Consider the following 24,257-nt stretch of genomic DNA (forward strand, 5'->3'; position numbering starts at 1 on the left):
TGGTGAAATCTCATCTCTACTAAAAATACAAAAAAAATTAGCTGGGCATGGTGGTGCATGCCTGCAGTCTCAGCTACTCGGGAGGCTGAGGCAGGAGAATCCCTTGAACCCAGGAGGCAGAGGTTGCAATGAGCTGCACTCCAGCCTGGCAACAGAGTGTGACTCTGTCTCAAAAACAACAAAATAAAAATCTCGTTCTAATTGGTCTCCCCATTTTTAGTTTTTTCTCTCTCCAAATCATCTTATATATTGTTAATAGAGTCATCCTTCTTGTGCTTAGTTCTGATAATATCGCAACAAATCTCTAATGATCCACCATCACCTACAAAATGAAGTCCAAACCCTTTAGCTGGATCTTTAAGCTCTCCTGGTTCTATGCCAGCTTCCCTTTTCTCTCTTCTCTGCTGTGTCTCTCTTTTAGTAAGTGATTAGAAAGGCTGACTCTTAGAGTTCTAGCTCAGTGATTCTTACTCTAGTCTGCACATCAGAATCCCGGGGAGCTTTTAAAAGACCAGACTGTCCAAGGCTTGTCTGCAGAGATTTGGATTTAATTGGACTGAGGTGTGGCCTGGGGGGGTGTTTTGCTTGTGGTGTCCAGGTGATTTTAATTTGCAGTCAGCATTGTGAACCACTGTTGCAGCTGATCTGGCCATCAGCTGGATACGTTTCATGCATTCCTGCCTTTACGTCTTTTACTGTTTGTCCCTCCACCTAGAACACCTGTCCTGTTCTCTTCAGTTGTCCAAGTCCTACACATTTTTAGGGGCCCCCTAAGGCCCAGCTTCGATGCAACTCTACACTGAAGCTTTGCTTGATCTCTTGTGCCAAATATGATTTCTCCTTTTTTGAACTTTTTTTTTTTTGAGACGGAGTTTCGCTCTTGTTACCCAGGCTGGAGTGCAATGGCAGGATCTCGGCTCACAGTAACCTCTGCCTCCTGGGTTCAGGCAATTCTCCTGCCTCAGCCTCCTGAGTAGCTGGGATTACAAGCACTTGCCACCATGCCCAGCTAATTTTTTGTAATTTTAGTAGAGATGGGGTTTCACCACGTTGACCAGGATGGTCTTGATCTCTTGACCTCGTGATCCACCCACCTTGGCCTCCCAAAGTGCTGGGATTACAGGTGTAAGCCACCGCGCCCGGCCCTTTTGAACATTTTTTTAAACTTTTTTTTGACATTTGTCATGTTTTGCTTTGTAATATATAGTTTTAAAATTTGCTTTTTCCCTATAAGACTGTAAACGAATTGAAATAACTATAGATAATTAATCTTTCTTCTTTCTTTCTCTTTCCTTTTTTTGACACAGGGTCTATCTCTGTTGCCCAGGCTGAAGTGCACTGGCATGATCATAGCTCACTTCAGCCTCGACCTCCTTAGGCTCAGGTGATCCTCCCACCTCAGCCTCCTGAGTAGCTGGGACTACAGGTGCACACCATCATGCCCAGCTAATGTTTAGATATTTTCGTAGAGATAGAAGTCTCACCATATCGCCCAGGCTGGTCTCAAACTCCTAGGCTCAAGCAATCCACCTGTCTCAGACTACCAAAGTGCTGGATTTACAGATGTGAGCCACTGTGCCCGGCGTAACTAATCTTACTGATCATTTAGCACACGACTCTATGGGGTGCTTACTTAGCAAGGACTTGGTAAATATTTTTTGAATGTTTATTCTGGCTACTTCTCTACTTTGCACAGTTGTTCCCTCTGCCTCACACCCTCTTCCCCAGCTATCCTGATGCCCAGTGTCACCTTAGGAGGGTGATCATTCCTGACCATTGTATTTAACACGGTTTTTGGTAACATTGACCCTTCCCTCACTCCTTTCTCCCTTTCTTATTCTCCAAATTCCTGTCATCAGCCAAATGCTCACTTATTTATTGCCTGAATCCTCTCACTAGAACATGAGTTCCATGAGGAACAGCCTTTGTTTTGTTCACCTTATCTATTTATTTATTTTAAGGTGGAGTCTCACTCTGTTGCCAGGCTGGAGTGCAGTGGCACAATCTCGGCTCACTGCAACCTCTGCCGCCTGGGTTCAAGCCATTCTCCTGCCTCAGCCTCCCGAATAGCTGGGACTACAGGCACATGCCACCATGCCCAGCTAATTTTTGTATTTTTAGTAGAGACGGGGTTTCACCATGTTGGCCAGGATGGTCTTGATCTCCTGACCTTGTGATCTGCCCTCCTCGGCCTCCCGAAGTGCTGGGATTACAGGCGTAAGCCACCGTGCCTAGTCTTGTTTTGCTCACTATTATAACTCTAGTGCCTGGCATATGGTTCATGCTCATAAAAATATTCGTTGAATTTAATGAATGACCTTTGTGAACATTCATCTTATTTTGTATAATTCTCTTAACAACCCACAGCTAAGCAAGGTAGGCATGTGAAGCCCATCACCAGATAAGAATATTTGAGGTTCAACACCGCATGTTCTCACTCATAGGTGGGTGTTGAACAATGAGAACACATGGACACAGAGAGGGGAGCATCACACACTGGGGTCTGTTGGGGGTAAATAGGGGAGGGACAGCGGGGGGTGGGAAGTTGGGGAGAGAGAGCATGGGGAGAAATGCCAGATATAGGTGATGGGGAGGAAGGCAGCAAATCACACTGCCATGTGTGGACCTATGCAACAATCTTGCATGTTCTTCACATGTACCCCAAACCTAAAATGCAATAAAAAAAATTTTTTTTAAATATTTGAGGTTTGAGAGTAGGGTGAAGCATTTTGTTCAAGGTCATAAGCTTTTGTATGACAGAGCGGAGCACAGAACTCAGCTGTCCTGATCCCTATTCCAGGGCTCTCGCACTACCCTCTACTGACGTGCAGCCATCCTTGAACTTTAGTCTCTCCGTCCCATCCTTATCCAGAGCCACCCCTAAGAATGGAGGGGCCCAGGGCACGAGTGTGTGCATGGCTCACCCAGCCCATTTCACATTTGGCATGCTGATTGATATTTCCATCAGCAAGTTACATGCCAAACAAGCAAACTGTGAAATAAGTCTGTTCTACCTTAACAAATACATGCCTTCAGAATGGTTAGGCCGGTCCACAGGCAGGATTCGCAGACTTCCTGCAGCTATGAGCAGAACATCGCATAGCCAGGTTGCCATGTGAACATGAGGTGTGCTCCGTCACTGGATCCTCTCTTCCCACCCTTGGTCCTCTGTTTCATTCCTATAGGCTTCATGTGCACTTTTTTTGGGGGAGGGGACAGAGTCTTGCTCTGTCGCCCAGGCTGGAGTGCAAGTGGTGCGATCTCAGCTCACTGCAACCTCCACTTCCCAGGTTCAAGCGATTCTCCTGCCTCAGCTTCCTGAGTAGCTGGGATTAGAGGTGTGCACCACCACGTCTGGCTAATTGTTGTATTTTTAGTAGAGACAGGTTTCACCATGTTGGTCAGGTTGGTCTTGAACTCCTGACCTTGTGATCCATCCACCTTAGCCTCCCAAAGTGCTAGGATTATGAACACGAGCTAGGATTATGCACACGAGCCACTGCACCTGGCCCATGTGCACATCTGTAGATACCCCTCCTGCGTAAGTCCTGCCCTTCCCCAGTAAACAACTACCCCTTGGGACCAGACACACTCTTGATGCAGCCTTGGGAGAATGGACTTGAGGAAGAGGCCATATAGGCCTGAAGGTGAGCCTGGGGTGAAATGGGCAGGGGGCTGGGATCCTGTGCACCTGAGTATGGGAAGATGGGCTGCTGCAAAGGGTGCTTCCTGGACTTCCCAGACTCTGTCCTGTGGAGAGAGGTGAAGTTGGAGGAGGCCCAGAGTGGGGCCCTCTAAAGTCAGGGCCCGCTTTGCCTAGGTCTAAGGATAGTTTTGAGCCTACCTCTTCTGGTCCCCAAACCAGACTGTAAGCCCATTGAGGACCCAGGTTAATGTCCCCCCTCCTCTGGAGGGTGTGTTGTGTAACTGGAGATGACAATTCCAGTTGGAGTTGAGCCTGATGGAAATAAATGAACTTCTCTGGCTTGTTTCTTTATCTGTGAGAACTGGATGAGATAATCTCTAAAATCGACTTTAAAATCTTGCACAGACACACACATGTGCATACACTCCCCTACCTCCAAGGACCACTCATCCCCTCTGGGTCTGCAGAGGCACACCACCTACCAGCTGGACTGGAAGTCTAGGAGATGGTTTCCCAGACACCGAGGCAGAATGTCTTAAATCCTAACAGAAATAAAGTTTTGTTTAATGCCTTCAGAGTTTGGAGACTAAGGTACCTTAGGGACCTCACTTTCCTTAGAGAGGTGGTGCCCATGAGTCATTCCTATTATCTCAAAGTTCCAATTTTTATTTTTACTTCCAACTGATGTCAATCTCTTAATGGCAGAGCAAACATAATCATCTTTTTGTTGGCAGAGAATGGAGGAGGAGCCTCCTTTATTTTGTTTTGAGATGAAGTCTCGCTCTGTCGCCGGGGCTGGAGTGCAATGGTACTCCGCCTTCTGGGTTCAAGTGATCCTTCTGTCTCAGCCTCCCAAGTAGCTGGGATTACAGGTGCATGCCACCACACCCGGCTAAATTTTTTTTTGAGACGGAGTTTCCCTGTTGTTACCCAGATTGGAGTGTAATGGCACGATCTCAGCTCACTGCAACCTCTGCCTTCTGGGTTCCAGCGATTCTCCTGCCTCAGCCTCCCGAGGAGCTGGGACTACAGGCGCACACTACCATGCCCGGCTAATTTTTGTATTTTTAGTAGAGACGGGGTTTCACCTTGTTGACCAGGATGGTCTCGATATCTTGACCTCGTGATCCACCCGCCTCAGCCTCCCACAGTGCTGGGATTATAGGCGTGAGCCACCGTGCCTGGCCAATTTTTTTGTAATTTTAGTAGAGACAGGGTTCACCATGTTGGCCAGGCTGGTCTTGAACTTCTAACCTTAGGTGATCCACCTGCTGGAATTACAGGCATGAGTCACTGCACTGGCGATGCAGCCTCCTTTCTCTGATACCGAGAGGGTCTAATGTAGATGGCAGCTTGCAGGAGGCTGAGGCCAAATCTGAAGACCGAACCTCTTCACTGGTGGAATGCATGCTCTGGCTCAAATCAACAAGTGTTTACTGAGGGCTTACAAGGGCCATGGGAAATCCTAAGCAGGACAGCACCAGATTCTGACTTCGTATGCGTTTATTGGGGGTGGGGTGGGGGATGTGTGTGCAAAGCATAAATTCATAAAAGGTAAAACACAACAGGACAAGACCATTCAAGAGTCGCACAAAGGCGGTGGTTTGTGGTCAAATGTGCTTTTATCCAGAGAGTTCAGAGAATAAAGAGAAGTGTGTGAATAAGAGGTACCAGATCTATGGCCATGGTGTCCTGGGACCAGGCATATCCGGGCAGTCTCTCTTAGGTATTTACCTGGGTGTGCAGGTAGATCCCTCTTTGGGAGACAGGAGCAGTTGCTGTAATAAACAGAGGGGCTGAGTGATGGGGAGGTCATAACAACGTCTAAAAAACCCCCAGGGACATCAACAAAAGCTGTTAATCTTTATTCTCATTTTCCTTGAAACTACCAGGCTTCAGGTTTCAAGTACCTACCTGCAAGGAAGGACCAGGTGGGTACTTACAGAAGAATGCCCCCATCCTATGCTTAGGAAGAACTATTTGCCAACGGCAAGCCGCCCAGACGGGTTGGAGCTGCAAGGCTGGGCAGCCCCTTCAAGGGCTGGGCCTGGAAGGGGAACCCGACTGAATAGCCACCAGGATCCCTCGGTCAGTGTCGGATGACTCACATTTTCCACTCTTTGCCATCGTTTTTTTGGACAATAAAATAGTGCCCCACATACACATCACTAATATCTGCTTGGTGCAAGAATGCCTGCTGATGCAACGATTCAAAACCCCCAATTCCTCCTCCCTAGACCCTGAAGCTGAAGCCACGGGGCATCTTCAGAGCAACTTGCCTGGCACACAGTAGGTGCTTGACAAATATCAACTCTTCTTCCCGTTCCTCCTTCCCCCAGGACTCCAACCTTCAAATGCTCTCTGGGCATCCTCTACACCCACAAGGAGAGGTACTTTCCCTGAAACAGCCCAGAGCGCTACTTTCCCTGAAACAGCCTGGCGGTGCGGGAGTCTCCCCGGCTCCACGCCCACCTATTCGCTTCGGCAGCCGTCTGCTCGAGGCCTGCTAAGCGCAAAGTCCCGCGGGCCTCCCAGGCCCTGAGCCCGGGGTCGCTTCCCGAGGACCCGCAGAGTTGGCCGCACCTTCCGAAGGCGGGAAGGCGGGGGAGAGCTGCGTGCGCTCTGCTCGCCTCTGCCCTGCGCGCTGGGCTCTCGCGCGGGATCCCGACTTGCCGGGCTTTGTTCCCTCAGCAGCCGGAGGCCGTCCTGAGAGCGCAGCGCCCCGCACACCTGCTGCCCTCACGGAGTCGGCGGGAGAGGAGGAGCGAGAGCGGCGAGAGGCCCCCTCCCCGGGCTTGCGGGCCTACCCCGCTCCGAGCGCCCCGGGGAACGCGCGGGGGCACCCGGGCGGCGGGACCCGGGGGTGGGTGCGGGTCGGGGCTGCACAGCCCGGCCCAGGCCCCCGCGCCCCTCGCGCCCCCTCCGGGAGGCGGGTCCTGGAGGAGGGCTGGGCCCCGCCGCCCTCGCCGCCTCTGCCGCGCCGAGCCCCGCGCCCGCCGCCCCGGTCGCCCCGGTCGCCCCGGCCGCCCCACAGTCAGGCAGCAGCAGGCGCCCGGCCGGCCGGGAGGGGGTGCTCGCCGCCCCGCGCCCGGGCCCGCGGCTCCGAGGCTCCGAAGGGGGCGGAGCGGCGAGGCGGGCGTGCGGCTGGCGCCCCTGTCCGCGGTTCCGGCCCGGCCCGCCCCCGCCTCGCCGGCCTCCCTCCGCGCCGGTGCGCGGCGCCCCGTCCCAGCCGCAGCCACAGCGGCCGCCCCGCCCGGACCCGAGAGCTGCGGAGCCGCGAGGCCGGGCTGGGGCGCCGGCCGGGAATGCCGGGGGCGCGGCGCCGACGCCGAGGCGCGGCCATGGAGGGGAAGCCCCGCGCCGGGGTCGCGCTGGCCCCGGGGCCGAGCGGCCGAGGGCCTTCCGCCCGCCGCCGCCGCCGCCGCCGCCCGGGGTTGCTGCTCCCCGGCCTCTGGCTGCTGCTGCTGGCCCGGCCGGCCTCGTGCGCCCCAGGTAAGCCCCGCCGAGACCCTCGGGACGCGGCCGCGACCCCGCCTGCCTTTCTCGCTGCTGTTTTCAAAACCCCGGCTTTCCCCGCCCATCCTCTTTTATTCTCCAGCTCCCTCGCTGTCCTTTCTGGAAGATGCTTTGCCATTCTTCTTGGGGCCCAGCAAATAAAGGCACGGGGGAAATAAATAATTAAAAGGAGCAAGCGAGCGGCTTCTGGCCGGTCTTGCTAAGGGGTCTGCAAAGCTCTTCTCTTGTCCGTGGAGCCCGAAGCGGGTCTGGTGGCTTCGTCTTAGAAATGTGCCTGGTTTTTCCTGCAGAATGCAGGCAACGGACTGCTGTTTTGTGCAAGGCTGTATGATGTGGCATGTCGAATGTTTTGAGATACTTTATTGTCGGGGCGATGGGGTGCTTTAACACAGTATTGCATTACTGGGACTAGCCCAGAGTCCCCCACGGCAGGTCGGCCGTGGACCCCAGTGTAGCAGGATACAAAGAACATTCAAAGAAAACCTCTTGGAAAGCTCCCTGGGCACGGATCTTTCCAGGGAAATAGCGATTGGTATTACTTCTGCAAGGCATTATTAGTACAATGGAGTGTGAAAATATTTTGATTCTTAAGTGTCAGGGCATGAAAGGAGTAAGGGCTGTTTTCAACACAGATGCATTTTAGTGACTGTTCTTCAGTGGAACCAAGAGGCATGATTTATGAAGCATGAGGGTTTTGTTGTGGAAGAAATGATTGAATTCCTATTGCTTCTCCAACGTGTTTGTCTACCCTGAGCCCGTACCCAGGATGGTTTGGAAACCATCTCTGAGCTGACACTGCAGGCCAGCGATTGTCCCAGCACGGGCACTTGACCACTTTGAAGCGGAAAAGGAGAGGTGGAAGGAGCAGCTCGGGGTGGAGAGCTGCTGCACATAGAACAAAAAACAGAAAGCCAGGAACGCTCCTCCGATCCTCCCTTCTCGTGGGAGCAGGGCCAAAGGGCTTCTCAGTGTCTAGCAGGAATTGGAACCCATTTGAAGGTGTTCCTTGGACCTGTGAGAATTATAACCAGTTCCATAGAGGGGTTAGTTCAATAGAAGCACAGGGAGGACTTCAGGGATCATGGAACGGGGCCACTCTGCTTACCAAAGAGGAAACTAAGGCAGAGAAGCGCCTTGCTCAAGGTCATCGTCATCACTCCCCCCTCCCGCCGCCCCCCCCACCAGCTCTTGGCCCATAGACAAATCCACATATCCATACCTGAAGTCTCCGCAGAGGTTCCCCATAGCTGGATGGAACCGGGTTGCGGGTGACAGATGACTCTCTTTTAGGCAGTATACAGCTAGTGCAAACACCTTTCTCTAACCTGGCAACTCCCGTCTCAGTCCTGCTCACCCATGATCTCACAGCCTCTAGATAACAGTAAATAGTCCTGTGTGTCCAGAGGAGATGAGATCATCTGAAGGGTTGCTTGGCTTTAGTCAACAAAGAGAGCCCATCTGATACTCGTGGATTTATCTGTCACAGGACACAGCAGATACATGGTTTCCACCTCCTGAATGCTTTCTGTGTGCCAGGTGTTGAATTTTTATAACTATGCCAATCATGTTGTGAGTCAGGCATAATTATCCCCATTTTACAGATGAGGAAACTGAGGCATTGAGTTTAGGTTGGTTTGGCTTCAGACTCTATGCCATGCTTCCCTTCTGTGCCTGATGGCTTCCCCATGAGTGTGGCCATCTGGGGGTACTGCAGAGGCGGAGGAGAACATAAATGCTTCTGGTAACTTTAAAATAAATAGTAGAGCTGTTTGTACTGCCCATCCCTAACTGTCTCTTCTTTAGAAGTCCTTTCCTGTTTCCCTTTTATCCCCAATACAAATATTCAACCTGGAGACATGAAATTAATTATATTTCCATTCTAGAGCTGACATCATGGAAAGAGAGACTTCATCCTTTCACTAATTTGTATATTGACTTCAGCTGCTGCCGGGCTCCTAGCCTAGGCACTAAGAAGTGGAGGGCATGGCCTTGTGCTCCAGGATCCAGTTGGAAACAGAGCAGTGAAGGAAATACAAACCCTTGCCCAGACCATTCCCAAGCAAAAAGGCAGAGTTCCTCATGGATGACCACCTGAAGGTGGCCCCATCTGCTTCTTGAAGACTGTGAGGAACGATCTTGGTGGAGGGTGGCTTCCTGACGTAGCTAGGCTGTGTGTAGGCTCCTGGGTGGTGCTGTGATCCTGGGATGAGGGTGCATTGCAGTTGCTTGGGCCACAACTCTTCTGTGTGCCTCCAGGACACATGTGCTCCCAGTCCTGAATCTGGTATTTTCACCAGGAGATTTGGAAGTTAGGGAGGCCTTGCCGAACACTGTCATGGTAGTTGGTTCTCTCTCTAAGGAATAAGCAGTGCTAGTCAGAAAATGGCATGGCTTAGCCCTGTTTTGGACTTCCTGTGTGAGGCAGCATGCCCTTCCATGGCTGTCTGAAAGCTATCTCCTCCTCCAGCCGGCTCGTTAACTTTTGTTCAATAGAGCTCACTTTCCAGGTGGTCCCCTTATTACAGTCTTTGGTTAAATCTCTATGTTGTATTGATTTTTTGTCTATTTCTATTTCATTCACATTAAAGCATTTTGAATGTGCTTTAAAAAGATATTCACGAGTTTGGTCTTGACTGTTTACTGTTGTGGAAATATCTTATCATACCTTGGACTTACTTTTGAATGCATTGCTCTTAAGTGATTAGCCATCCACAGTATAAAAACAAAGAATCACACCCATTTCTTCACCTTATTCAGAGGTAAGTTTTTTTAAAAAAAATAATAGTTATTATGAAATAGATTGCTTTGTAGGGGATTTGGAAGTTACTGAAAGATACAGAAACCAGTCACCCATAATCTCACAGCTTCTAGGTAACACTAAATAGTTTTGTTCTTTTTTTGTTAACAGTAAAAAAAAGAATTGAATTACAGCACAATTGTGTTTACTACCGTTTTCACTCATTTACCTTAAGCATTTTTCCATTCATTAAATCTTACTTGGAAACAACTTTCTATCCTAATGATTCATTCTTTTATTTCCATTTTTTGGGCTGCTATAAGTAATGCTGATGAATAGTTGCATAGAAAAGGCCTTTCTGTGTGTGTGTGTGTGTGTTTTCTTGAATATACATTTGTGGAAGGGGTATTAGAGCATGATTAAAATGTAAGACCCACCAGGCTGGATTTCTGCCTGTTTGTTCAAAATGCTGGGCACCTAGTAGGTACTCAGTATGTGGTTGTTGAATGAAGTTTGAAAGTTATAATGCTGACATAAGCCCTCCAGGTTTATGCAGGGGCCTCGCATTATCTATCCCTTGCAGTGAGTATTATTTCCCTTCCTCACTGGCATTGAATGTTACTTTCAAAGCCCTTGTTAAATAAATTTGTAATACATTGTTTTAACCTGCACCGTTGACTGCTTTAGACTTGAATATTTTTAATTTTGTATTTGTGTTCTGTGAATTTTCTCTGTACTTTATTCATTTACCTGCTGTGGCATAAATCTTTATGTATTATAAAGGTAGCAACCGTTTTTCTATTTGTTCTGTTTTCTTCCTTCCAGAGGAATTTCTTTTAAATTTTACATAATTCGGAAAGTTTTTGGGTATTTTGATTAGCAAGATCTGCCATTTGTTCTTTTAACAATTTTTTATTGCATTCATGCTTATGGTGTATTACTTTTTTTTTTTTTGGTGTTACATTTTTATCTTAATGCACTATTTTATTATTGGCCATTTCTAGGTGAATATTTATGCTTTGGGAGTGGTTTAGTATATTATAAACAAATATTTAAATGTTTCGAGAGTGTAGCCTCTAGGCCTCCTGCATCAACATCATTTGAGGATGTGGGGTGCTTGTTAAGAATTTAGATGCCCAAGGCTCACCCTTCACCTCTACAGTAGACTCTTTGGCTGCAGTGCCTCAAATCTTTATTTAACCAGTTCACAGCTCATTTTTTAGGCACTGAGCATTGGAACCACTGATCCAGATACTGTAAACCCAGTAACTGAAAATCACCAGTATTTTGAAGATGTAGTAGTCCTTCCTTATCTTCAGGGGATGTGGTCCAGGACCCTCAGTGGGTGGGTGCCTGAAGCTTTGGGTGGTATTGAACCCCGTATATACCATGGTTTTTTCCTAAATGTACCTGCCTGCAATAAAATTTAATTTAAAAATGAGGCACAGTATGAGATTAACAATAATCAGTAACAAAATAGAACAGTTCTAACAGTCTGTATTAACAAAACCTGAATATGCTGTATGTCAAAATACCTCAAAATATTGCAGAATATTTTCAGACCACAGTTGACCTCTGGTATCTGAGACCTTGGATGAGGGGGACTACTGTATACCATTTAATATCTTGAACAATGTTAGAACAGTTGATTTTAAATAATCATGTTGAGGCCAGGTGTGGTGGCTCACACCTGTATTCCAACACTTCGTGAGGCTGAGGTGCATGGATCACCTGACATGAATTTCACCATGTCATCCTGGCCAACATGGTGAAACTCTGTCTCTTCTTAAAGTACAAAAATTAGCTGGGTGTGGTTGCGGGCACTTGTAATTCCAGCTACTCAGGGAGGCTGAGGCAGGAGAATCACTTGAACCTGGGAGGCCGAGGTTGCAGTGAGCTGAGATTACGCCACTGCACTCCAGCCTGGGTGACAGAGCGAGACCTTGTCTCAAAAAAGTAAGAAAAATAAAATGTTGAAACCATTTTTTGTTACATGTTTTTGCTTGGTTTTGTTTGGGTCGGGAGTGAAAGGGTGCAGAGGACTGCATTTTCAGTGCTCACTCCTGCCCATTTGGGAACAGCTGCTGCAGTCCCTGTCAGGAAGTGCCTCACTTAATCCTGAAAACAGAACCCAGCTAGGGACTTGTTAAAAGCCACTAGGGACCTGGGAGCCACAGGTTTTTCTATCAGTGCCCTGAATGACAGAGGCAGCTAATTCCCGTCATTATAATGATACGAGGTTGATTTTCCCAGATAGGAAGACATTGTTCTAACTGATGTAATTTGTTTTCAAGTTGTGACCACCCACCTTTCATCTGGAGCTCATAATGCTGTGATTTCTTTTTCTCATTCTTAGGCAGCAGGATTTGTTGAAAGGTGAGTCAGAAAACCTGGGTGTGTGCCTTTCTGCCCATAGCTTTGTGACTACGGACAAATTACCTTATTCTGGGTTTCCTCCTCAGTGTAAGAAAGGGTTAATGAGATTAGGGCTAATGTCATTAACCCTCTAGCTCCTTGTAGCTCGTTTCTCCCTGTAGCTCCTACATATCAAGTCAATATCTTGGATGTCTTGGAATGCACTTATAAGCAGTATCTGCCCCTTTTCTCTTGGGTTCTTGTGAGTGTCATTTCTCTTTGCCTAGTAGATGTTCTAGGCCAATGACCTGCTGAAGGCAGCTCACTCTCACCGTTGCAGATGGCTCTTCTGTTTAAAAACTCCCTTTATTCTTCCCTCTTGCATCCACACAATCAGGACACATACTTTGCTTTCTCTTATTCTTTCTCTTTGTCTTTTTCTTTTTCCATCTCCTTTGATAGCTTCAGGGAATTCCTTCTCATTAGTGAAAATCTCATCTTGTGGTCCCCACACTCAGCATCATCACTGCTGGTAGCTTGTTAGAAAATGCAGACTCTCAGGGCCCATCCTGGACCTTCTGAATCAGAATCTGCATCTAACAAGATCTCCCTGGCCATTTTGCACGCACAATTGAAGTTTGGGAAGCACTGGGCCAAGAGCTAAAGTGCCTCCTGTTCCAGCCTGCTGGGAATAGGTACTGTTGGAACATTGAAGGCTGTCAGCCTGGACTGACTCTGGAACTCTCCAAATCTCCAGAGACCTTGAGAGACACCTGCTTTTGGAACTGAGTCTGTGTGAATAGTGTGCAAGAGCTGTATTTCATTTGACCAGGCAACTAGATTAGAATGGTACCCTAGACCTGCTGTTTTCATTCATTGTGAGCATTTGACTTGTTGTTAAAACATTAAAATAAGGTCAGGTGCAGTGGCCCACGCCTGTGTTCCCAGCATTTTGGGAGGCCAAGGCAGGCGGATCACCTGAGGTCGGGAGTTTGAGACCAACATGGAGAAACCCTGTCTCTACTAAAAATACAAAATTAGCAGGGCATGGTGGCGCATGCCTGTAGTCCCAGCTACTCAGGAGGCTGAGGCAGGAGAGTTGCTTGAACCCAGGAGGCAAAGGTTGTGGTGAACCAAGATGGTGCCACTGCACTCCAGCCTGGGCAGCAAGAGCGAAACTCTGTCTCAAACAAAAAACAAACACTAAGTAAGATACAGGCTGGGCACAGTGGCTCATGCCTGTAATCTTAGCACTTTGGGAGGCTGAGGCAGGTAGATCACTTGAGGCCAGGAGTTTGAGACCAGCCTGGCCAACATGGTGAAACCTTGTCTCTACTAAAAATACAAAAAAATAGCTCGGAATGGTGGTGAGTGCCTGTAATCCAAGCTACTCAGGAGGCTGAGGTTTGAACCTGGGAGGCAGAGGTTGCAGTTAGCTGAGATCGTGCCACTGCATTCCAGCCTGGGTGACAGAGTGAGACTGTCCCAAAACACAAAACCAAACCACTGAGATACTATCATAGCAGTTGGTAAATAGCTGCTGTACTGAATATCCCTTCCTCTCCACCCCCAAGTACCCTGGGCCTCCCTACCCTCTTTCAGGACTCTCTCCCAAGGACCACTGCTGCACTCCACCTCACTGAGATCCAGCGGCTAAAGGGTTAATGCTCAGCACGGCAGGCGCCTCAAGGACTCTGCTTTAGTTTTTTGGCTGAAGACCATTCTGGCAGATGTGAGGTGCTATCTCATTGTGGCTTTAATTTGCATTTCCCTAATGATTAGGGATGCTGAGCAATTTTTCTTTACCTGTTGACCATTTATGTGCCTCTTTTGAGAAATGTCTGTTCAGATCCTTTGCCCATGAAATTAGAATAGCTCCCTTTCCGACTATGAGTTCCTATGTTCCACTGCTGTTAACTGTGTTGACTATCACCTGTACATTCATTCATTTTTAAAATTTATCCCAGAGCCAGTACTTAAAAAAAAAAAAAAAAAAAAAAAGGCTGGGCACAGTGGCTCACACCTGTAATCCTAGCACTTTGGAAGCCCAAGGCAGGAGGATTGCTTGAGCTCAGGAGTTTAAGACCAGCCCAGGCAACATAATGAGACCTTGTCTCTACAAAAAATACAAAAATTAGCTGGGGATGGTGGCATGCACCTGTAGTCTCAGCTACTTGGGAGGCTGAGGCAGGAGGATTGCTGGAGCCCAGCAGGTTGAGGCTGCAGTGAGCTGGGATTGGGGCGCCGCTACCCACCAGCCTGGACAACAGCCTCAAAAAAAAAAAAAAAGGGTGGATTAAATGTTGTACTCGATGATGGTTGAAGTCATAGATGTGGAAGACATGAGCGAGGGGGAAGCACGGGGAGTTAGGAGAGAAGGCGGCCAAGGACAGAAACACCGGAAACTGGCATTAAGGAGAGGGAAAGAGAAAGAGGAACACAAAGGAAACTGACCATCATGGCAAAGGAGTGTTGTGAGAGCCAGGAGGCAGGAGACAGTTTTCATCTATGTAAGTGATCCATCATGTCAGACGCTGCTATACCAAACTTTCTTTCTTTTTTTTTTAAAAAAAATTTTTTTTTTTTTGTCAATCAGAGCATGTAACGTTGCTCAGGTTGGCCTTGAACTCATGGCCTCGCCTCCTCAAGTGCCAGGACAACTGGCCGGAGCCACCGTGGCCACCCCAAACTCTTTCTTGAAGGATGGGCTGAGGGCCAATTGATCAGAATCCCCTGGGATACCTGGTAAAAACCCGAACTCATGGTCACGCTAGAGGTACTGAAACAGGTGATGCCTGAGGATTTGTATTTTTGAAATGCTCCACAAGCTCTTTAGGTTATTCATAGGCATGGTGAGGTTTGAGTTACTCCCTGTCACTTAATGGTGGTGAGGGGCAGGGGGAGTTGGTGGAAGTTTTAAAAACATGTTATAGACTTGATTGTGTTTGTAGACTTCAAGAAAGAGTCAGTAAATAAAAATACAGTGGTTGGACCAGGCACGGTGGCTCACGCCTGTAATTTCAGCAATTTAGGAGGCCGAGGCAGGCAGATTACTTGAGGTTAGGAGTTTGAGACCAGCCTGGCCAACATGGTGAAACCCTGCCTCTACTAAAAATATAAAAATTAGCCAGGTGTGGTGGTGCGCACCTGTAATCCTAGCTATTTGGGAGGCTGAGGCATGAGAATTGCTTGAACCTGGGAGGCAGAGGCTGCAGTGAGCTGAATGTGCCATGGCACTCCACCCTTGGTGACAGAGCAAGACTCTGTCTCAGAAAGAAAACCAAAAAACAGTGTTTGAAAATTTAAGAAAGTAGATGGAGGAACTGATGGATGGCTAATTCACCAAAAGTGAGGAAGTTCATGTGGGCAGTGAGGACCACCCTAAGAAGAGTTGGGAAGAAGTAATATTGGCAGAAGGAATCAGAGGGACTGGTGGAGGCTGGGAGTGAGATCTAAGGTAGTGGGGGATATTGCCAGGGACCCCGCCAAGTGATTTTTGTCCTCTAGCACTGGACATTCCAGTGTGTCTGGGAAAGGTGAGCCATTGACCTGAGCCAGGGCTGGGGAATCACAGGGCAGGTATGAAGAGATAAAGGGGATTGAAGGAACTGGCAAGACGTGGTCTGGATGAGATAATGTGGGGTCTGGTCTGGATGAGGAAGGGAGGGAACCGTGGATGGAGCATTGGGAGGAGGGGGTGCAGCTGAGCTCCCAGGGCAGGTGTTGGGAGAGAGGTGGGAGAGGCAGGAGGTGTTGGCATGTCATTGTGCCAAGTCTCAGAAGTGGATCATCTCTGGTTTTGGTCTTGGGTGATGACCAGGGTCGGGTGTAGCAGTGGGAATGAGTTGTTGCAGTGGAGCATGGAGGAAGGCTTTGGGGTGAATAACTTCTGTGGATGTTGAACTTGCCAGGAGTGAAGAAGAAAGGAGGTGGGCTGGGTACCGGCTCCTCAGTGAGTGAAGGAAAGCTCCCAGAGGACTGTGTGTGGGAGGGGAGAAGTCCCTCCTGAATCTGTCCACTGTGCCGTCACAGCAGTCACTGCCCTCATTCAAGCTCCCAGCCTCTTTTCTCCAGGTGACTGTTGTGGCATCTACTCTACTCTCGCGCCCTGAAGTTCATCCTCCACCTTCAGCCAGAAGGACCTGCTAGGAATAGGTCATGTCACTTCCTCCTTGCTTGACTGTCTGCAGTGGCTTCCATGGTTTTTATTATACTCCACGTTTGAGTTGAAGCCTGTGTGCTCAGATAGCAAGTGTACAGGGCGGAGTGGGGGTCTGGGATGTGGGAAAATGGGCACGGTAGGTGCAGAATATTCCACATATTGGTACTGAAAGGGGCCAAGATCTTTCCAGCAAGAGAAGTGAAGTAATGTGATTTGGAGGCTGAGTTTTGCCCCCTCGAGGTTGAGGTCCAGCTGCAAGATGGTCTCTCAATGCTAGGGGGTGGGTTTTGTTGTGGCAGATGGCCGCTGACTGGATAGGACCCAGCCCCTTGGAGGGCCAGCTTCTGCAGCTTCTGCAGCATGAAGGGTGCTTTGTGTGCGCAGGAGTGAAATAGGTAGGAAGAGGGAGTCGTAAGGTAGAGGCCATTTGTGCAGGTGAAGGCTAGGGAGAAGTCTATCTGGGGTGGGGTTGGAAAGGGAGGCAGCGAGGGCAGGAGCAAAGTCTCCTGGGGCCTTGGAAGGGCTGGGATCTGGGGCAAGAGTGGAGGGTTCGTTTGAGAGAGGAGGAAAACAGAAGGAGAAACAGGTGGCTTGTCTGGGACAGAGACGCATGGGGGAGTGAGGGACTATTCGTGGACGGTGGGAGGCGAGCAGATCTGGAGAGAGGACAGCAGCGTGGGGGGATTGGGAGCTTGAGAAAACACAACTGGCTTCCAGAGGAGAGTGAGGAGGGAGGAGAGAAAGAGTTGCCAGGCAGTGGCAAGGGCCCAGTTGAAGTTGGAAGGCCAGTCTTGGTCACAGTCCAGGCGGATGCTCTGCTTGTCCCTCTAGCAACCTGGGTGGCCCAGAGCCTTGTTGGAAGATAGGAAAGGCAGGCCACAGCAGTCCTGGGGTGTTGTATCGAGGGCAGGGCAGCTGGGAAGGCTCCTCGCTCCTCCCTGGTGGTTTCCTGGTGGTTCCCAGTCCTTTGGAGTCACTCGGAAACGCTCCTTGTCGCTTCTTTCTTCTTTGTTCCCTTGTTTGGGCCTGAGGAAGGAACCCTTCATCACTTACTGTTTTGGGTGCTAGGATTAACTGTGGAGCCAGATAGTCTGGAGAGCTGCCTTTAAACCCTGGGTAAATCCCACTGGGGAGCTTTCAAAGGAGGAAGCCCCAAACATACAAAACAGATGCTCTTATGGAGCCAGCTTCCAGGGGAACTTGGGCAAAGCCCAGGAGACAGGTATGAGCAGGTGGGAGGCTGCCAGGTCTTTGCTGCTCCAAGTGTGGTCTCCAGATCAGCAGCATCAGTGTCACCTGGGAGCTTGTCAGAACTGCAGAATGTCAGACCCTGCCCCGGACCTGCTGCATCGACCTTTTGAAAGCATCTCCAGGTGATTTGTATGTGCAGTCAGGCTTGAGAGGCTCAGTAGTGCAGTTTCTCATTGAAGCTGGGTGTATTTCAAAGATTTTTGGTTATCTGATTAGTGGAGGAGAGTCCATAGCTCATAAAAATGCAGCCCAGATCTCAAGTCATCAGGGAAAACGGAGGATAGGAGCAGTAGTGGGTTCAGAGCTGAGCTGGTGCCTAGTTGGCTGTGCTGCTCAGAGGAACTCCCTCCCCCGCCGCCCCCCCCCCCACCCCAGCATGGTCGCCAGCCAGTCCTGAGTTCCCTGAGCTGGTCTCAGCAGGTGGTAGGGTGCTTGACTACCAGGAATGACAAAAGCACTTGGAGACAGTTGAAGCAAAAGGGTGTTGAAGCTGAGGCGGAAGCAACCCGCATGTCCGTGGACAGATGAATGAAGAAAGAAACCTTGGTCTGGGGGGATGTGGGGATGGTTAATAGGTACAAAAAATAGAAAGAATGAATACATTGAGTTTATATAGGAAGATAAATTTTTAAACAGGGAAATAAATTTAACAATGAATAAGACCTAGCAAAACCGGGTGACTCTAGTAAAAAATAATTTAGTTGCACATTTAAAAACAGCTAGTATGATTGGAGTGTTTGTAACACAAGGGATAAATGCTTGGGGTGGTGAATGTGTCATTTACCCTGATGTAATTATTATGCATTGCATCCCTGTATCAAAGCATCTCATGGGCTGGCCACAGTGGCTCATGCCTGTAATCTTAGCCCTTTGGGAGGCCAAGGTGGTCAGATCACCTGAGGTCAGGAGTTCGAGACAAGCCTGACCATCACAGTGAAACCCCATCTCTACTTAACATACAAAAATTAGCCAGGTGTGGTGGTGCAGGCCTGTAATCTCAGCTACTTGGGAGGCTGAGGCACGAGAATCACTTGTTCCTGGGAGGCAGAGATTGCAGCGAGCTGAGATTGCATCACTGCACTCCAGCCTGGATGACTCCATCCAGGTGTGAGACTCCATCTCAAAAAAAAAAAATCTCATATAACCCATAAATATGTATATATCAACTGTATACCCACAAAATTGAAAATAAATAAATTTTAAAAAATGTGGTCTAGCCATACTGTAGAATATTATTCAGCCTTGAAAAGGAAGGGAATTCTGACACGTGCTACAACATGGATGAACCTGGAAGATGTTATGCCAAGTGAGATGAGCCAGTCACGAAAAGACAAATACTGGAGGATTCCACTTCTATGAGGTCCCTAGAGTAGTCAAAGCCATGCAGACAGGAAGTAGGATGGCAAGGGCCTGGGAGGGGGCGAATGGGAAGTTATTGTTTAGTGGGGACGGAGTTTCCGCTTTGCAAGATGAAAAGAGTTCAGGCTGTCAGTTGCACCACAGTGTGAATATACTCAACATTGTGGAACTGTCCACTTAGAAATGGTTAAGATGGTAAGTTTCGGGGAGCTAGATGGTAAGAACTTATGAACACAGAATCAACAGACACTGGAGTGTCCTTGAGGTGGATGGGTAGGAGGAGGGAGAGGAGCAGAAAAGATCACTGTTGGGTACTGGGCTTAATACCTGGGTGATAAACAGTATGTACACCTGTCACACCTGTTTACCTGTGTAATAAACCTTCACTTGTACCCCCAAACCTAAAATAAAAGGATGCTGGGGGGTGGGAGTTAGGGGAGGGATAGCATTAGGAGAAATACCTAATGTAGATGATGGAAGATGGATGTAGCAATCCACCATGGCACATGTATACCTATGTAACAAACCTGCACGTTCTGCACATGTACCCCAGAACTTAAAGTATATATGTAAAAAAAACTTAAAGAGACATGTCATTCAAATGTAAAGCATTAACTTGTCTGGCTTCTAGTTCAGAGACAAACTCTAAAAAGACAATTCTGTTAAAGATAAATATATTCATAATCTATGACTCAACCATGTCCCTTTGGGGTATATATCCACCAAATTATTGCTTAAGTCCACAAAAATAATTTACAAGAATGCTTAGTGTATAACCAAAAGCTATAAACAATCTAAATGCCCTCAATGGTAGAATGAACAAATAAATTATACTAAATCCATATTATGAAATACTATGCAGCAATGAGAAGTTGAAAGAACAAATGTGTCACAACTGCAGAGGTGAATCTCATAAATATAACATTGAGCAAAAGATGCCAGAAATAGAGAATATATGCTGCACCATTCCATTTATAGGAAGTTCAAAAATGGGCAAAACTAATATACAGTGATAGAAGTCCAATGGTGATTGCTTTTAGAGGTGGGAAGGAGGTGTTATTGGCTGGGATAAAGCTCAAACCATCATTTGGGATACAGGACGTGGTTCGTATCTTGATCATGGAGATAGTTACAGGGATGTAGCATATGCAACATTCATTGAATGGTACACTTAAGATTTGTGCACTTTTCTGAATGTATGTTTGTATGTTATATCTCAATCTTTTTAAAAACATGGAAACTAAAATAGAAAGCTGAAATCAAGAAGGAAATATTATTGGAGCACAAGGTTTTTAGCTTTTTATACATTGGCTGTACTAGATAGATTGAAAAATCAAGCTCTGTTGACTATCTGACCTGTAGTTTGCTTCCTTTTAAAAAATATTTATATACCACTGCTGCAATGAATTGCCTTTAAATAAAATTTTCTGTTTAACATTAATACAAAGATGGTAAATTTTATGTTATATTTTTAACCACAGTTTTTTTTTAATTTTAATTTTTACTTCTGGAATACATATGCAGGATGTGCAGGTTACATAGGTCGGCATGTGCCATGGTGGTTTGCTGCACCTATCAACCCGTCATCTCAGCTGAGCAGGCATTAGCTATTTTTCCTAAAACCCTCCCTCCTCCCACCCCACCCCACCACAGGCTCCGGTGTGTGTTGTTCCCATCCCTCTGTCCATGTCATCTCATTGTTTAGCTCCCACTTATGAGAACATGCAATGTTTGATTTTTGTTCTTGCATTAGTCTGCTGAGTATAATGGCTTCCAGCTTCATCCATGCCTGGTGGAGTGGGAAGCAGGAGTGGACATTGGTCAGAGCTGGGAGCCGCAGTGGTCTTGGTGCAGAGCAGGAGCACCTGACAGGTGCTTGCCGGCAGCGGAGGCAGGTGACAGGCTGGGATGGAGGGGCATCCGTTCAGGCCAGATCTGGATGGGAGTAGGGAGGCAAGTCAGCCACTGGTGGCCAGGCCAGTGGTGAGGATTCTTGCCCTTGGCTTTGTAGCAGCAGCAAAAATCTCTGAGACTCTCCACCTTCGAGTTGCTTCACCTCACCTCACCATCCTTGTGCTGTTGAGTGTTTTTTCTCCTGGACAGCTGTATGGTAGAGGATGGGCTGGGGGACTGGGCTGGGGAAGGCGGCTCTAGGAAGGGGTTAGAGTTTTCAACCTGGGCCCGAAGAGAGTCTTAGGAATTTGAAAAATTAGACGTTTTTTCCTAGCCCCTGGAATTGGGCTTTTAACTATCTTAACGCCTTTTGAGAATACAATCTCTTTATTGGCTTTTGCCTGATTATAAAACTGATATGCATTCATTGCAGTCATTTGTCCTTGCTATTCCCTCTGCCTAGAACTTTCTCATCTCAGAAATGATTGACACACTTTATTGCTCTTCCTTCAGGTCTCTGCTCAAATCTCCTGTTATCAGGGAGGCCTTCCCCAACCCCAGTGTAAAAAATTAGCAACCACCTCTGCAATTCCTCTGCTCCTGCCTGCTTTTTTTTTCTCCGTGACACTTATCGTTGTCTTCTACATGTTTGTCTGTAAATTCTGCCTTCCTCCACTGGACTGTAGACTGCACCAGGGCTGACTTTGTGTAGTTCCGTGGCATTTGTCCATGTATTCCACAAATCTTTGAGTGGCTGCTCTGTGCAGGCACCGTGCTGGGCCCTTGGGATAAATCAGTGGACAAAGTTAATTATATGATGTGTTACTCTGTGGTGGGTGCCATGTCTAAATGCAGCAGATAAACAGCGTGGACTGATGAGTTGCAGTTTTAATCTGGGTGTTTAGGGAGCCTCGTTGAAAATGGGGCTGGATTCATTTGCACGGGCTGCCATAACAACGTATCACATGCTAAGTGGCTTACGCAACAGAAGGTTATTGTCTCATAGTTCTGGAGTCCAGTATCAAGGTATCAGCAGCCCTGTGCTTTCTCCAAAGATACTAGAAAAGGGTCTATTCCAGGCCTCTTTCCCAGCTTCTGGTGGTGCAGTGGATAATACTGAGTGCCAACTTGATTAGATTGAAGGATGCAAAGTATTGATCCTAGGCCTGTCTGTGAGGGTGTTGCCCAAGGAGATTAACATTTGAGTCAGTGGCTGGGAAAGGCAGACCCACCCTCAATCTGGTGATACCATCTAATCAGCTGCCAGAAAGCCTAAGAGAAAAAGCAAGCAGAAGAACGTGAAGAGGCTTGACAGACCTAGCCTCCCAGCCTACATCTTTCTCCCAGGCTGGATGCTTCCTGCCCTTGAACATCGAACTTCAAGTTCTTCAGCTTTGGGACTCAGACTGGCTTCCTTGCTCCTCAGCTTGTAGTTGGCCTATTGTGGGACCTTGTGATTGTGTGAGTTTAATACTCCTTAATAAACTCCGGTTTATATATGTAGCTATCTGATTAGTTCTGTCCCTCTAGAGAACCCTGAGGAAAACAGGTGGTTCCTGGCTCGTGGCCGTGTGACTCCAGTCTTCACATGGTGCTCCCTCTGTGTGTGTGCATGCAGCTTTCCTCTTTTCATAAGGACCGTCGCATTGGAGAGGGGCCCACCCTACTTTAGTATGACCTTATTTTAACAACATTTGTGATGACCCTGTTTCCACATAAGGTCACATCTGGAGGTTCTGGGGTTAGGACTTCAACATGTGAAATTTGGGGGCACATGGTTCAACCTGTAGCAGTGACATATAAAGTAACATTTGAAGGAGGCCAGGGGGCAAGACAAGCATGGGGGAACAGTGTTCCCAGCTAACGATGTGGCCAGTGCAGAGGCCTCGAGGCAGGAGTGTGCATGGGGTTGGGGGAGGCAGAGGAGGCCTGAAGCAGGGGCTCGAGGCTGAAGGCAGCAGGCACTCAGGGGTGAAGGGAAGTGGGTCCTAGGGGTGGAGGATCATAGAGGGTTTTGCTCAGAGGGTGATGTGATGAGACTTACAATGTAAAATTTCTGGCACATTGAATAAAGTCAGGTGGTACAAAGAAGGTGTAAATTAGAAAGCAAAAATCACCCAAATCCTACCAGACAACTGCTATGACACTTCAGTGTCTCTCCTCTCAGACTTGTTTCACATGTACAAGCACATACACAAAAAGCAGTGGTATATTCTACATGTTGTTTGGCAGCTTGCTTTTTTTGCTTCACACTTTATCACGGAATCTTTAGTTGTCAGGAAATACAGATCCATACCATGATTTTATTCAATGCTGTGGTCGTTCCACACTTCATTTATCTGGTTCTCTGTTGGTGGGTAATTGTATTGTCTTCAACTTTTGATGTTATAAGAAAACATTGCCAGGTGTGGTGGCTCACGCCTGTAATCCCAGCACTGTGGGAGGCTGAGGTGGGTGGATTGCTTCAGCTCAGGAGTTCAAGACCAGCCTGGCAGCCTGGGCAACATGACAAAATGCCAGCTCTGCAAAAAATACAAAAAGTAGCTGGGCATGGTAGCATGTACCTGTAGTTCCAGCTACTCGGGAGGCTGAAGAGGGAAGATTGCTTAAGCCCAGGAGGTTGAGGCTGCAGGTGAAGCAAGATCGCACCACTGCACTCCAGCCTGGGTGACAGAGCAAGACCCTGTATCAATCAATCAGTAAATAAATAAAAAGAAAACACCGCTATGAGCATCATTGTGTATACATCTTTATACACTTTTCTAATTACTTAAGATGAATTCCCAGAAATAGACTTGCTGGACTAGGCAGTATGCACATATTAATTTTGATGCATATTGCCAAACTGCTCTCTAGAAAGGCTGAAGCAATCCACATTCTCTCTAGCAATCCATCAGAGTGCCAGCTTGCTTCTCCCCTCTGTAATATAGGCTGTTACGATTCTTTATTGTCTTTGCCCAACTCATAGGTAAAAGTATCTCCATTAAAGGTACATTTCTCTGATCGTTCATTGGCATTTGGGCCTTTGAATGAGGTCCTCTTTGCACTTCTTTCTCTGGTCCTCTCTTGCAGAAATCTCAGGGCTGAGCTGGGAATAATAATACCCAACAATTATAGAGTGTGTGCTGTGTGCCAAACATTGTGTGAGAAGACACAGTGTCTCTTGTTTAATCTATGCAGCAATTGTGTGAGGTAGGTACTGTAAGGATCCCCATTTTACAGATGAGGAAAATAAAGCATAGAGAAGTTAACCGACTGGTTCAAGGTCACAGAGCTACCAAGAGTTTTCCTCCCCTGGGGGTGGACATGTGCACCCCCACCCACAGTCTCCTCTGTTC

At 47.8% G+C, this 24,257-nt stretch overlaps 1 protein-coding gene across 2 annotated transcripts in view; it reads left to right on the plus strand.

Annotated features, from left to right (window-relative positions):
* Positions 1-6,951: 6,951 nt before the first annotated feature.
* The window catches only part of KIAA1549 (KIAA1549 ortholog), a 153,055-nt gene continuing 135,749 nt past the window's right edge, over positions 6,952-24,257 (plus strand). For both annotated transcript variants that reach the window (XM_035254639.3, XM_035254640.3), the window contains exon 1: positions 6,952-7,138. In XM_035254639.3, coding sequence (XP_035110530.3) covers positions 6,952-7,138 — 187 coding nt within the window. The remainder of the gene's footprint in view (positions 7,139-24,257) is intronic.

Source organism: Callithrix jacchus, chromosome 11, assembly GCF_049354715.1.
Source record: "Callithrix jacchus isolate 240 chromosome 11, calJac240_pri, whole genome shotgun sequence".
Lineage (NCBI taxonomy): Eukaryota > Metazoa > Chordata > Mammalia > Primates > Cebidae > Callithrix > Callithrix jacchus.